General features: G+C 39.1%; 1 protein-coding gene across 6 annotated transcripts; it reads right to left on the bottom strand.

Annotated features, from left to right (window-relative positions):
- Window positions 1-420: 420 nt before the first annotated feature.
- On the bottom strand, window positions 421-7,250 carry LOC120743228. Of its 6 annotated transcripts, XM_040046800.1 has the most exons (6): window positions 6,930-7,250; window positions 6,282-6,333; window positions 3,699-5,592; window positions 2,281-3,375; window positions 1,853-2,021; window positions 421-1,741 (listed from the first exon to the last, which is right to left on the bottom strand). In XM_040046800.1, the coding sequence occupies exons 3-6, from the start codon at window positions 3,958-3,960 to the stop codon at window positions 1,618-1,620; spliced, it is 1,650 nt and encodes a 549-aa protein (XP_039902734.1). In that variant the 5' UTR covers window positions 3,961-5,592; window positions 6,282-6,333; window positions 6,930-7,250; the 3' UTR covers window positions 421-1,617. The 6 variants fall into 6 exon arrangements, 4 of the variants coding, with proteins under 4 accessions (XP_039902734.1, XP_039902737.1, XP_039902735.1 ...); XR_005698104.1 differs by having other exon boundaries at window positions 3,699-6,333; XM_040046803.1 differs by having other exon boundaries at window positions 3,699-3,920; window positions 5,075-7,250.
- Window positions 7,251-11,771: the final 4,521 nt, after the last annotated feature.

Raw genomic sequence — 11,771 nt, 5'->3', positions numbered from 1 at the left:
GCTCCCACACAGAGGAGGCTCATTACTATCCAAAAAGAGACACTTGGTCCAGTCATGAAGAACTTCAATAATACTGTTTGCTTAAATAAAACTTGACATATTCAAACAATGCCTTCTCTGTGCAGTTAATGAATGGTGAAATACAAAATGTTAACTAGGCTTGGTCACTGTTATTGGATTATTGGTCATAATCCAATAACAGTAGTGTGTAGTTTGAGCCAGGATTAAGTGACCATCACACTTCACTGTGCAGAGTAACTCACTGTTCGGCTTGTGAACTTTTATTTTCTTTGATTTAAAACAGTAGTGAGGAGTAGACATTTAGACTTCTAAGTCTCCTGTTGTTTTGTTTCATTTTATTTTTTTGACTTTTGACATGTTTTTTGTGTTTGTATTGCAGTGACTGAGGGTAAACCAGTGCACTGTAAAAAAAAAAACTGTAGATTTTACGGTAAAACGCTGGCAGCTGTGGTTGCCAGAAATCTACCGTAAAATTACGGGTGGAACATTTTCTTCTTTAACGGTAAGAAGGTATTGTTATTGTTTATTTTACGGTTAAAAATAGTGCTAGGGTCAATATTTTACCGTAGAAGAAAATGTTTTAACTTGAAGAAAAAATAATGTTTTTCCCTAGAATTAACATGAAAATAACATATAAAATAAAGTTTGTGCCAGAAAACACAACATTCTTTCCCTGTAAAATTAAATATCTAAATATAGAAAAAATACAATTTTATTCTGTAACCGTGTTTAGACTAGAGTGCTTTTAAGTGTTCTACTCTTTAAGTTTAATACACAAACCATGATTTTATTCAAATTACTAAATGTAACACAAAAATATCCACCTTAAATTTCCAAAAAAGTATTTTATTTAACATCTTTGATGCTTTGAACATCAAACATTTACATTTTTACTCAACAAATCACAAATAGTTACTAGTTATCTCCATGACAGTAACAGTGAGGAATCACAGAATTCTTACAAGTGTGCAAAACCAGTGCTGTAAGTTGAGCACACATTATACTTCACATTACCTTTAGCAGACAATTCAGACACCTTTAAGTGTTTTGGTGCTGTTCTCACTACATAAATGTCAGTACACATAGAATCTTGACTTTTCAAATTATCCAAATACAAATATAGAGAATTAAACATTTTTTCTATAATTGAAAGAAAGTCTGAATTGAAGAAATTACAGGAACAAGTTTACACCCACATATTTTGCACACAGAACTGAGCAGTAAAGCTGAAAATGTACATCTTAAAACTGCATCAGGTAACAAACAAAAACTTTAAACTTGTTTTGAGAACTTCAACTGCAAATTTTTGGATAACTACAAAATGCCAGCAATGTACTGTACATGCAGCATACTTTTACACTATTGTAATCCAAGAAACAAAATCACCACATTTTTACCAGATACATTTTTCAGATATAAAACAGTGAATCAAAAGTAGAACATGTACTTTTACAAATTGTGTCTAGTAAAACTTCACATTGTTAAAAACTTCCCACTCACAATCAGAAATGTAACAATTGTTTCAAAAACATAACATCTGTAGAGTATGTAACATGGTATACCTTTATCACTTCGTCTCAAACAAGAGGGGTAGGACTAGATCCACTCATGGTCAGCAATGTCTGAGATGAGAGTGAGGACTCTGGGATTGACTGAGAACACTTTTTTCTTCTTGGATTCAACCTTGGTGCCTCTCTCAGGATTTATGGAAAAGAAACACCTTCATGAAAAAAGGGCAAGAGAGATTGAGGAAATTAACAACCTGAGGTGGGATATCAAATGGCCAAGTTTGATAAGCACAAAAATAAATCCATAATAAAAGAAATTTTACCGTTGAAGGAACTCCAGTGTTGATCGTAGTTCCACAGGGTAGTGTATGTTAAAGCAGTAGTAACTGCCAAACATTAGGCAGATAGCAGAGGTGAAGGTTGTGATGCGGTCGTTGACAATCTTCTTGTCAATGCTCAACATGAATGTCTCAGCAGCGAAGCAGGAGGAACCTGAGAATTAAAACAACAACAACAACAACAAATTAAAAACTTTAATAACAAGAGCTTTAATGTCAGTCATATATACAAATACAGAGATACTTGTTACATGGATCATAGGATGAGTTATGTTACTAGTTGAACTTATATGGTTGTGTTATCCAGTGTATTAGTGTGGAAGCAACAGAACATGAAACTAAACAAGCCAAGAATACAAGAACGTGGCAGTTACAACAGAAAAAAAAAGTTGAATTTTGCACTTTCGGCTTACCGCAAACAATGATGACGGGTGTTGGTGGCACTTTCTCCATCTGAACATCTTCTGCAAGGCTTGTCATCTCAACACAGTGGAACAGAAGCTCTCCCTTCTCGTCAAAATGAGCCAGTAAAAGAAACATCATCTCAATGACTTCTTGCAAGCAACCACTGGACTGCCCTCTTTCAGTCTGAAGTTTGAGAACAGCATTCAGGACTTGCTTGTGCTTTTGTGCATCAACATATTTGAGGAACTTTAACAGACGTGCACCCTTTTTGTCCACATTGGCAAGGAAGGTCTCCATCAGATTCACACCAGTCAGTTCTTGGAAATGTGCGGTCATACCAACTTCATTGAAGAGAAAGGGCCATTCCTGGCATAGTTTCTGGATGCTTGCCCCTTTGTTGATGTCTTTACGCTGCGTGTAATAGGTGCACTTGACTAGTTCTTTCACAACATCTGTACTGTAGTTATTCTTTTTAAACAGCTTCTTCATTTCTTCTTTTTTTTCAAGCTGACTCTCCACAGTCTCAGAGAGTGGCAAATGCTTTGGCTCCCAGCTAATACAGCCATATGTGTCTTGAACCCTTGCTTTTTGTTCAGCTGGTATTTCATCTGTGCCGTTGTCGTCATCTGATATTGCTTTGCGTTTTTTTACCTTTGGTGTGTCAGGTCGCTTGACATTTTCAACTCTTGCCTGAAGTTGCTTTACAAGAGAATGATATCCAGGTCCAATAACATCACCATCAATCACATCTTGAAGAGACTTGGGATACTTGGCCACCATCCTTTTTGCTATCTCTGTAGTATTGTGTTTGGTTGGATTCTTACAAGTCTTCATCATTTCAGAGACCACAATCCTTATCATTTCTCGTCTTTGTCTTGCGCTTGGTCTTTTCTGTCTTTCCAAGTTCTGCACCAACTCCTCAGGGAGCCTCTGCCATGGTATCTCAAATCTCTCTACCCAGTTTGGTAGTAATGGTGTACAGATTCCTGAAAGTGATGAAGTAGTGGTGGATGATGATGTTGGTGAAGAAGAAATTGAAGGTGGAGAAAGAAGGACATCCACTGGAGAGGAATGTACAGCGATTGGTGTCGAAGTGCCAGAGACTTTAAAAGTACATAAAAAAAAGAGATATGAAAGCATTAGATCATGTTTTCTGTTATGTTAAATTCTGCACTGCATAGATACATTTTGAGATATTAAGGTTACACAGCGTGGTCAAAACTTAATAATGCAATTTGTCTGATAGATTGCATTTCGAAACTCAAAGTGTATTAAATTTCCCCACAAAGCATCCAAGTTTTATTTACACAGAAAGCATGGTTAAATAATGATGGCCACATCAGACTCAGGAACACTCATATTCTAAGTATTTCCAACTTCAACAGCCCTCTGTGCGTTTGGTGTGGTGACAATGTTTTACACTTACCATTTTGGGTCCAGGCAGCCACTAGTCTTCTAGCTTGTATGGGCTTGAGCACTGGCAGCAGGTCATTTTCTGTAATGTACTTTAAATCATCTGTGGTTTCTGCACCAAGTGTTGTCAAAGTATCTTCTACTGACTTGAGAAGTTGATCAGGAAGGTCCGGAAGCACTCCTGCTATTGCATCCCCTATGTTCTTTAAGATAAGCACCTGCGATTCAGCCATATCTGTTAAGACACACATACAAAGAGTTTGGCTCTGGCCCATGATGTCATATCAAGGCATTCAGTCTGACAAGACGCTGTGCTTCAGTGGAACAATCTGGTGTCCGTTTTTCACGTAAGATGATAACGGCCACAAGTCAATCAGTTCACTGATGAGTCTGCACTCTAATCTCCCAGTGTCATTTTTTACAGAGTACATGTGGTAGCAAGAAAGAAATTCTGCATCATAAACTCTCATGAGAAAATGAAGAGCAGACTCATCTTTAATAAGAATGAGGAGAAGTTCACCAAACTCCATTGACTGATCAAACTTGGTGACAATAAAGTGACCCTTTCTGTAATTAAGCCCATTATACTGAACAGCAACTGGAATCTTTGTATTGCTTTCAGTAAAGCCAAAATGTAGGACTGCGTCTTTAACTTGCTCACTGTAAAGCTCTGAGTAAAATGGTGAGCAATCTTTTATTTGCAATGCTGGAGGACTCACTGACCCAGCAGAAAGGAAGGCCTGAAACATCTGATGTCTCTCTGAAAGAGTCAAGCACAGATTTTTGAAATTTTTCAGATGCCTTGCACATCTTTTGAAGTAACTGTGTTTGCTCTCAAAGCGCATTGTCCAAAGCCTGATGAGAGGGCCAAATTTTAGGATCAGCCCTGGATAATGTCGTAAGTAATGGTGTTTAGGTCTTAAGTTGATATTAGGAAACAGCACCTTTCTGGTTTCCAAATACTCTTGGATGAGAGCATCCAGATAAGTAACCTGAGCCTTGGAAATTTGCTGAGCACAAATTAGGTCAACAATGTCCTTAAGCTGCAACGTTAACTGCCACACATCATCTTGAGAGTTCTGCACTCTGTCTCCAATTATGAGAGGTAAAAGTCTCAAGAAGTTCCAATTTTGAACAGCTTGTCCACCAAGTTTCAATGTTTTTGGACTGACCTCACAAGGTTTGGATGAAGCATCTGTTTCTTTGTATTTAAATTGCTTGATGCGCCTGTTCAGAATTGGGTAAGTGAACCATTTATTTGTGTTGATGAAGTACTTGAGGTAAAGAGCAAGATCGTATGAGAGGACACCCTCAAAGATGTCATGACCGAGACATGGGGGCATGCCAGGTGTGCAAACATCAAAGCTTTGTAAAGAATTAAATACAGACCTGAACTTTATCCCCTGAACTTCTGACACGTCTTCTCTTTCCAGTTGTTCAGTGGCAGATCTATAGGTTTCTGGGGTCCGCTGAGGTCCACACACTGCTGGATCAGCACCCTGAAATTCAGTTCGAGTTAACAGACAATATCTGCATAAGTACACTGATGAACTGAAATTTTCTGTAAAACCCCCAATACAATGAGAGCCCAGGTTGTCTCCAGCAATGCAGTAGAGCGCTCCTTTCACTACAGTTTTGTCTGCCATTGTTATCCCATTCTCCTCTAGTACCTTCAAATCAGTCAGGAGTCCTGAAAAAACATTTTCATGGCCAAATTCTTTGAAATCCTTCTCCCTACACAGTAAGACAAGCTGCATATGATCAGTATTTGACCGGGCATGGGGGGGGATGTTGAGTAGAGAGAAGTACACAGCCAAAACCTTGTGCTTCTTTTTGGCAGAACCAAGTGGGTTCACTACTTCAAATGCATCCTGGTATAGAACCAGCTTGAGGCAATGTGGATTTTCCTGAAAAAAATTGTTTGACACAAACACGTTACCATCACAACAGTCGCTGAGAACATCTGGTCTTGAAACATTATTAGGATCCACTGATATGAGACCTTGCCAAAAACTTGATTCCAGCATACCCTTCAAAGTATTTAGCAGAGGAACATAATAGGCAAATCTCTCCATCCTGTTCTCGTCCCTGCCCAAAAACACTTTTCTGGGTTCAACATACTTGAACACATCTTTAAAGCACTGAACTCTTGAATAAGCAGTTCTCATGGGCCCTGTGTGACAAGCTGAGAACAAGTCAGATTGTTTTACTGTGTCACAGATTTTTACAATGTCTTCATCTGAAACTGACATATCTTTTAGAAGTGACCTTAGTCTATTCAATGTATACATCTGTCCCAATTCATGTATATTTTGTATTTCTTCAACAATGGTTTGAATGGTAGATGCTGGCAGAAGATGCTGTCCCTGTAGTTTAATGTAAAACATACATACATTTCTGAGATACAGGTCACTGAAATTAGACCCATCCATTCCAGGGTCTTCTATATCTGATACACTGGCACCTTCCTGTATGGTGGCACTTGTAGATGGACTCTCTGACTGAGTATCTTTGTTTAAACCACAAATCACATTTTCCAAACGTTTGTGTTTTCTAGACATATGGGAGGTAAATGTAGATTTTACAGAGAACTCACTTTGGCATCCTCTCACTGGACAAGTTACATGCCGTCCCTCTTCTATGTGTTCCTTTAAGTGAGCAATCAAAGCTTTAGTTCCCTCACATTGGCGTTCACAAAGTGAGACAGTGCAATTCAAACCCATTAAGGTAGCATTCTGAGAAACAGTTGCGGTACCAGTGTGGTGGCGGTAGAAGTGAGACTTTAAAGCAGCATATCCAGAAAACACCTGCTTACAACTTACTTCAACACATTTAAAAATACACCGGGGTTCATTACGATGCAGTCTGCAATGCAAAACATAAGCTTTCACGGACTGAACCGATTCTCCACATATGCTGCAAAAATACATAGTCAATATGACACAGCTGCGAGGCTAGCTAACTTAAAGCTTCAGCCGGATGTCAAACAAGGCGGGAAAATCCAGGCCGCATTTAGACAAAGCATTCAAATATAGCTATACTAATTAGACTGTTTCCATTAATACACCCGTCTCCAAAACACGTCTCAACGAGCACTGCTGGTTTTGCAAGGCTCTTTTCAGCCTAATGTAGCTAACGCTAATGCTAGAAACGAGCTAAAGCTAACGTAAATTTATCATTTGCGCCTTCACTGCCTGCAACACAATGCTGTCGATGAATAAACCAAGTTGGATTATTTTCTTACCGTAGTAACTGAAGACGAGCTGTGGCAGACGTTAAATTAAAAAAATGAGAAACAAGTCGACGAAAATGAAAATAGCGTGATGCCGTAGTAGTCCAAAGCAAAACTTGTGTGGAGTTGTACAGACGTTATCTGCGGTGGAGCCTGATGCAGTGCGCTGATTGGTCCATTTGAAATCAGGCGCCTTGATGTGAAACGGTGCTCTAAACTTCAGGGGAAAATGCCTAGTTTTGGGAGGAGGTGCTTTTAAAATCTTTTTTTCTTCATATGATAATTAACTATGAATAAATAGAACAGAAAACAGATTATTATTTTAATACTTATGGGATTATATGAATTTACTCAATAATATAGTATGTCTATCATTAGCTGTAGGTCTCTCCAGTTGTTGTTAGCTTTTACATTTTAAACTCATGGTTTATTGAGTTCAACAGAATGTAGATTTAACAGCTACATCCCATATTCTTTACAAAAACTACATCCAAAAATTGCCCTAATACATTTCTAGTATAAAGATCTTGGGACATATGTACCTGTTATATTACAATTTGGGAAAGAATATGCTGTATTAAATGTGCTATGAATCAAGAATGGATTTAATGTAAAGTGCTTTGGGCTTCTTGAAAACCGCTATCTAATCCATTATTATTATTATGTGAAATTAATGCAAAAATCACAAAGTCATATTACAGCATGTATCCATTACCAGCACAACCATGCTTACATTCAGCAATTAAAACCTGTATTTTTTTCAATAAATAAATGTAAAAAAAATTGTGTTTGCCTGTTCTAAACTTTATTGGAATCTTCCGTTAAAAACACTATGCAAGAGTGATTTACAGTAGGTTTATGTATTTTTTTCAGAGAAAAAATGTACATATTACAGTTTTTCCACATTTCTTTATTTACGGCAATTTCACATCGAATCAACAGTTTTAAACTGTTTTATAGTTAACAGGTTTTTCCTGTCGTATTTTTACTGTCTTTCACTGTTAAATATACAGATCTTTTTTACAGTGTGGCTGTGGGACCTCTCTGGTTGTTTCTCACAGTACAGCACTTTGGGTGTAAAGTTCTTTCTGTTTTCGCTTTTCAGTAAGTCCAGCTCAGTATTATTTGATTATTTATTAAATGTAGGATATTATTACAGCTGATGGGCAGAGCCACAGTCAGCTTTATCGTGACTCAGGCTGCAGTTTGCTTATAATTCAGTTTTTAACTATATTTAATGAAGTTATTTTAATATTTAATTTGCCTCTGTAGTGCATTTTTTGAACCTGTGCAGCCTTCAGGTTAGTTTGTTAAATCACTATCTTTACATTTCTTGGAGTGTTGTCCCACGTTAACCACACACATACATGCCTACCACCCCGATTTTTCCAGGATTATCCCAAATTTCAGTGCCCCTCCTGAAAATCTCTTGGAGCCAACATTCTCCCAAATTTCTCCCGATTTCCACCCGCACAACAAAATTGCTAAACCATATCCCAGAATTCATAGCATGGCCCAGCCAATTCCAGTTTCCAGCAATGGCAGCAGCAACTTAGTTTTAATATTACTCTTATTCTTTCTGGGTCGCAAAATAAACTTTTAACATATTTTCAGGTGAGAATGTAGCTGTGTAAACTTCAAATACCTCCCAGTACATCGTTTTCAATCCCCTGCGATCTTTGGCTACTCAGGTTAAATGTGATATATAAGTCATTTAGATAACTTAAAAATGTTATTGTTTTTTTTTTTCAGTGTTTTATTTGTTCGTGAGTAAATCGGCTTAGCTGAGATTAAAGTCATTAGATTAGATAAAATAAAACTTTATTAATCCCTCGGGGTGTTCCTCCGGGGTTTTCACACAGCTGAATAAACATCAAAAAGAAAACTGATTAAACAGAAGTGTGAGACGGTCGAGAGTTTATGCCAGCGTCCAGTTATATTTAGATAGCAAGGAGCAGACGGCAGAGTTTCACTCCACTGAGAGAGCTCGTGACTTAATTCTGAAGGCTAGACCATCACAGTCGCTCACTTCCTGCCTACCTGGCTTTTGAAGGACCTGGCCCACTTAGACTGCGAAGGCCGCGTCCTCAGGAGGATGCAGACTATGAATTTCAACACCCCTGCTGTTTCTGGCCGGACAATAATAACGTTGACATTTAACTTATTTTGTCCGATAAATAAACATTGTGAAATTCAAGTATTTTGTGTATATATATGTCACCTCCCCCCTCAACAGCCCTTTTGAATGTCTCACTAATTCTGAGGTCTCAAGGTTGGCAAGTATGAGCACACCCCTGTGACCACCACGTTCTCAGTGTTTGAGGATTCAGACTTCAGATCACTTCCTGCTAGAAATGTGTGATTCTAAAACTCTGTGTAAAATGATGCTGCTGCCTTAAGAGAGGGTTCAGCCTTCACAGGGAAATAAAAGAGGAAAGATGTAAACGTTCCTGTGCAGTGAGCTCCCTCAGACATTTGATTACACTCAAACAGCAGCTTCACTGCATTTAGTTCATGTTTGTCTGTTTAGACACAATCACTGCTGTATTTTAGTGTCTCTGCTGGAACTGCACAAAATTCATTCATTCACCATCCCAACACTGAGAAGATGTTAGAGACATAGAGGCACCTTCACCTCTCCCCCTAGGAGAGCCCCTGGAGCTGAGAAGGAGCTGTTCATAATTTTGACAAAGTTAATAAACTGCTGGCTAAATGTTCTTGTTGTCAGAGGTAAACAGACGTGAGAGCAGATTAAATATATGCTGAATAACTAAATGCTGCTAGTCTGTGACGTCACTCCCAGCAGCATCACGTCATTTCTTTACTTTGACCTTTAACATGAGTTAGCTTAGCTAGCAGTTAGAGTATGAACCCTGTAAGCAGTCAGCTTGGTCCTGGACACTGTTACTGACATCAAGCTGCTCTCTGCAGCCATGCTTGACCTTTGTAGGACTACAATAATGGAGGATTTGGAGGCTGAACTCGGCTCCGTGACACTTTTTGTAGTGAACTGATTAAAGCTGCGTCTCAGATGGATGTTAGTCCAACACATCAGACACGACCTCTGCAGCTCTCAGTTGATGTGCACATGAATGATTTGTGTTTCCTCTGCAGGTAGAAAGTGTGTGTGAGCTGATGTGAATTGAGCAGCATGGATCAGTGTGAGGACAGAGAGGAGGGAGTCCCTCCCTCTAAAAGCACTCTGTGTGGGGAACATGAGAGCCAGACCAAAGCTCAGAGGTGAGATGACCATCTCTAACTGTCCATGACTCTTCTCCATGTCACAGCTCAGCACTCACATCACTGCTCCATCATTATTCACAGGAACCAGCCTGGACCTCCACCCAGCTCTGTGTCCTTACAGAGTGACCGGTCTAACGATCGTCTCATTCATTTTAAATCCCAGCCTGTGTCTGCTGCAGAGAGGTGAGCTGTTAGCAACATGAACTGATGCCAGTTTGATTTAAATGATTTTGATGTCTCCTGCTTTCTAAAATGCATCTCTGTAGCAGAGCAGTGTCTCAAAGGACACACAGGCTCAGCTGTAACTGTCATTTTATCTGGTTTTAAGACACATTTGGACACAATTGGCTGTTTTTAACTATTTATTTTAATCACAGGTGTAAATTTCGACCTCACACATCTCGATCCTAAACTATGATAGAAACAGCTGCAAGCAGTGGGTAGTTTGACTTTAGCCTGGTGGCTAAGCTAACAGAAACCAGCGTGCCAGCTGTGCTCTGTGAGGATGAGACGCTGCTCTAGAAAGCAAACAAAGGTTTGTGCAGCTCCTCTTCAGAAAAGTGTTCAGAGAGCAGCTGCTGTATTAGACATACCTCGTCGTGTGAGCCCAGATGTGTGTAACAGCTGCATGAAGGAGAACCATCACAGTCACATCTCCATCCTTTATTAATGAACTTTCTGCTGCTTGCAGATGACAGGAACACAACGTGTTTGTGCCACGTGATGCTGTAGGATTTGTTAACGTGTCCATGATGGTAACATCTCCTCGTCTAACTGCAAACACATGAGCGCTCCTAACGGCAGCTATCACAGCCACACAGGCAGACTGTTTCTCACTGTTGCATTCAGGGACATTTGTTTTCCTGTAAAAAGCTGAACTCTAATCTAAGAGGACTGTTACTGACAGGAAACAGCTGCATGATCTGCAGTCTGTGTGATCACAGCTGCTTCAATGACTTTATCAGAGAATTTATCATTGAATAAAACATGTTTGTGTCTGCAGAGGTCAGAGGTCACAGTTTGCAGGGTCCAGCTGTCTGTCTCTGAGGAGTGACTGGTCCATACATCACCCTCCATACTTCAGTGGTGAACCTGGACCAACAAGGTCAAAGACCTGTGATGATCTCATTTACATGTTTGTGTTTTCCTGGATAAATATGACCAAAGATTCATTAAAAAGATCAAAATCTTAGACTTTGTCCTGTAGCGCTGTGTGGAAGGCAGGATTGGACCCAAACACAACAGGATGAAGTCAAAGAGGCAGCTTTATTTCAGCTGTAAACATGCAACACTAGAAATAAGAAAACATAACTGTAGGTTTGCAGTGAATGAAGCCTCTGCTCGACGCTCTACTTTGTTCCTCTTTTCCTTCTCCAAACAGCCACATTAGGAGTCTCTGATGGAGTTTTAAAATATTTAATTACAAATGTCCAAAGATGGGTTCAGGATACCTGAATCCACAATTATTAAAGCTAAAATAGTTCACAGGGTTTGGACTTTGTTAGGTGACAAGAGAACATCAAAGTGTTTTTTTTTTTGTTTTTTTATCTTTAAACAGTATTTTTATCACTTTAGTTGCTCTCACAGCCCTGTTTGGTATTTTACCAGAGC

Source organism: Simochromis diagramma, unplaced genomic scaffold (assembly GCF_900408965.1).
Source record: "Simochromis diagramma unplaced genomic scaffold, fSimDia1.1 OVJJ01000522.1, whole genome shotgun sequence".
NCBI lineage: Eukaryota > Metazoa > Chordata > Actinopteri > Cichliformes > Cichlidae > Simochromis > Simochromis diagramma.
The sequence above is the reverse complement of the archived record's forward strand: the minus strand, read 5'-3'. Positions and strand labels throughout refer to the sequence as shown.

Excerpts from the sequence above, each read along its gene's own strand:
- LOC120743228 (XM_040046801.1), bottom strand. The coding sequence starts at position 3,960 with ATGGGCCAGAGCCAAACTCTTTGTATGTGTGTCTTAACAGATATGGCT. Across the intron at positions 3,376-3,698 it reads GGCTGCCTGGACCCAAAATG|TCTCTGGCACTTCGACACCA; the intron begins GTAAGTGTAAAA and ends GTACTTTTAAAG. Across the intron at positions 1,742-1,852 it reads ACACTGGAGTTCCTTCAACG|GTGTTTCTTTTCCATAAATC; the intron begins GTAAAATTTCTT and ends TTTTTCATGAAG.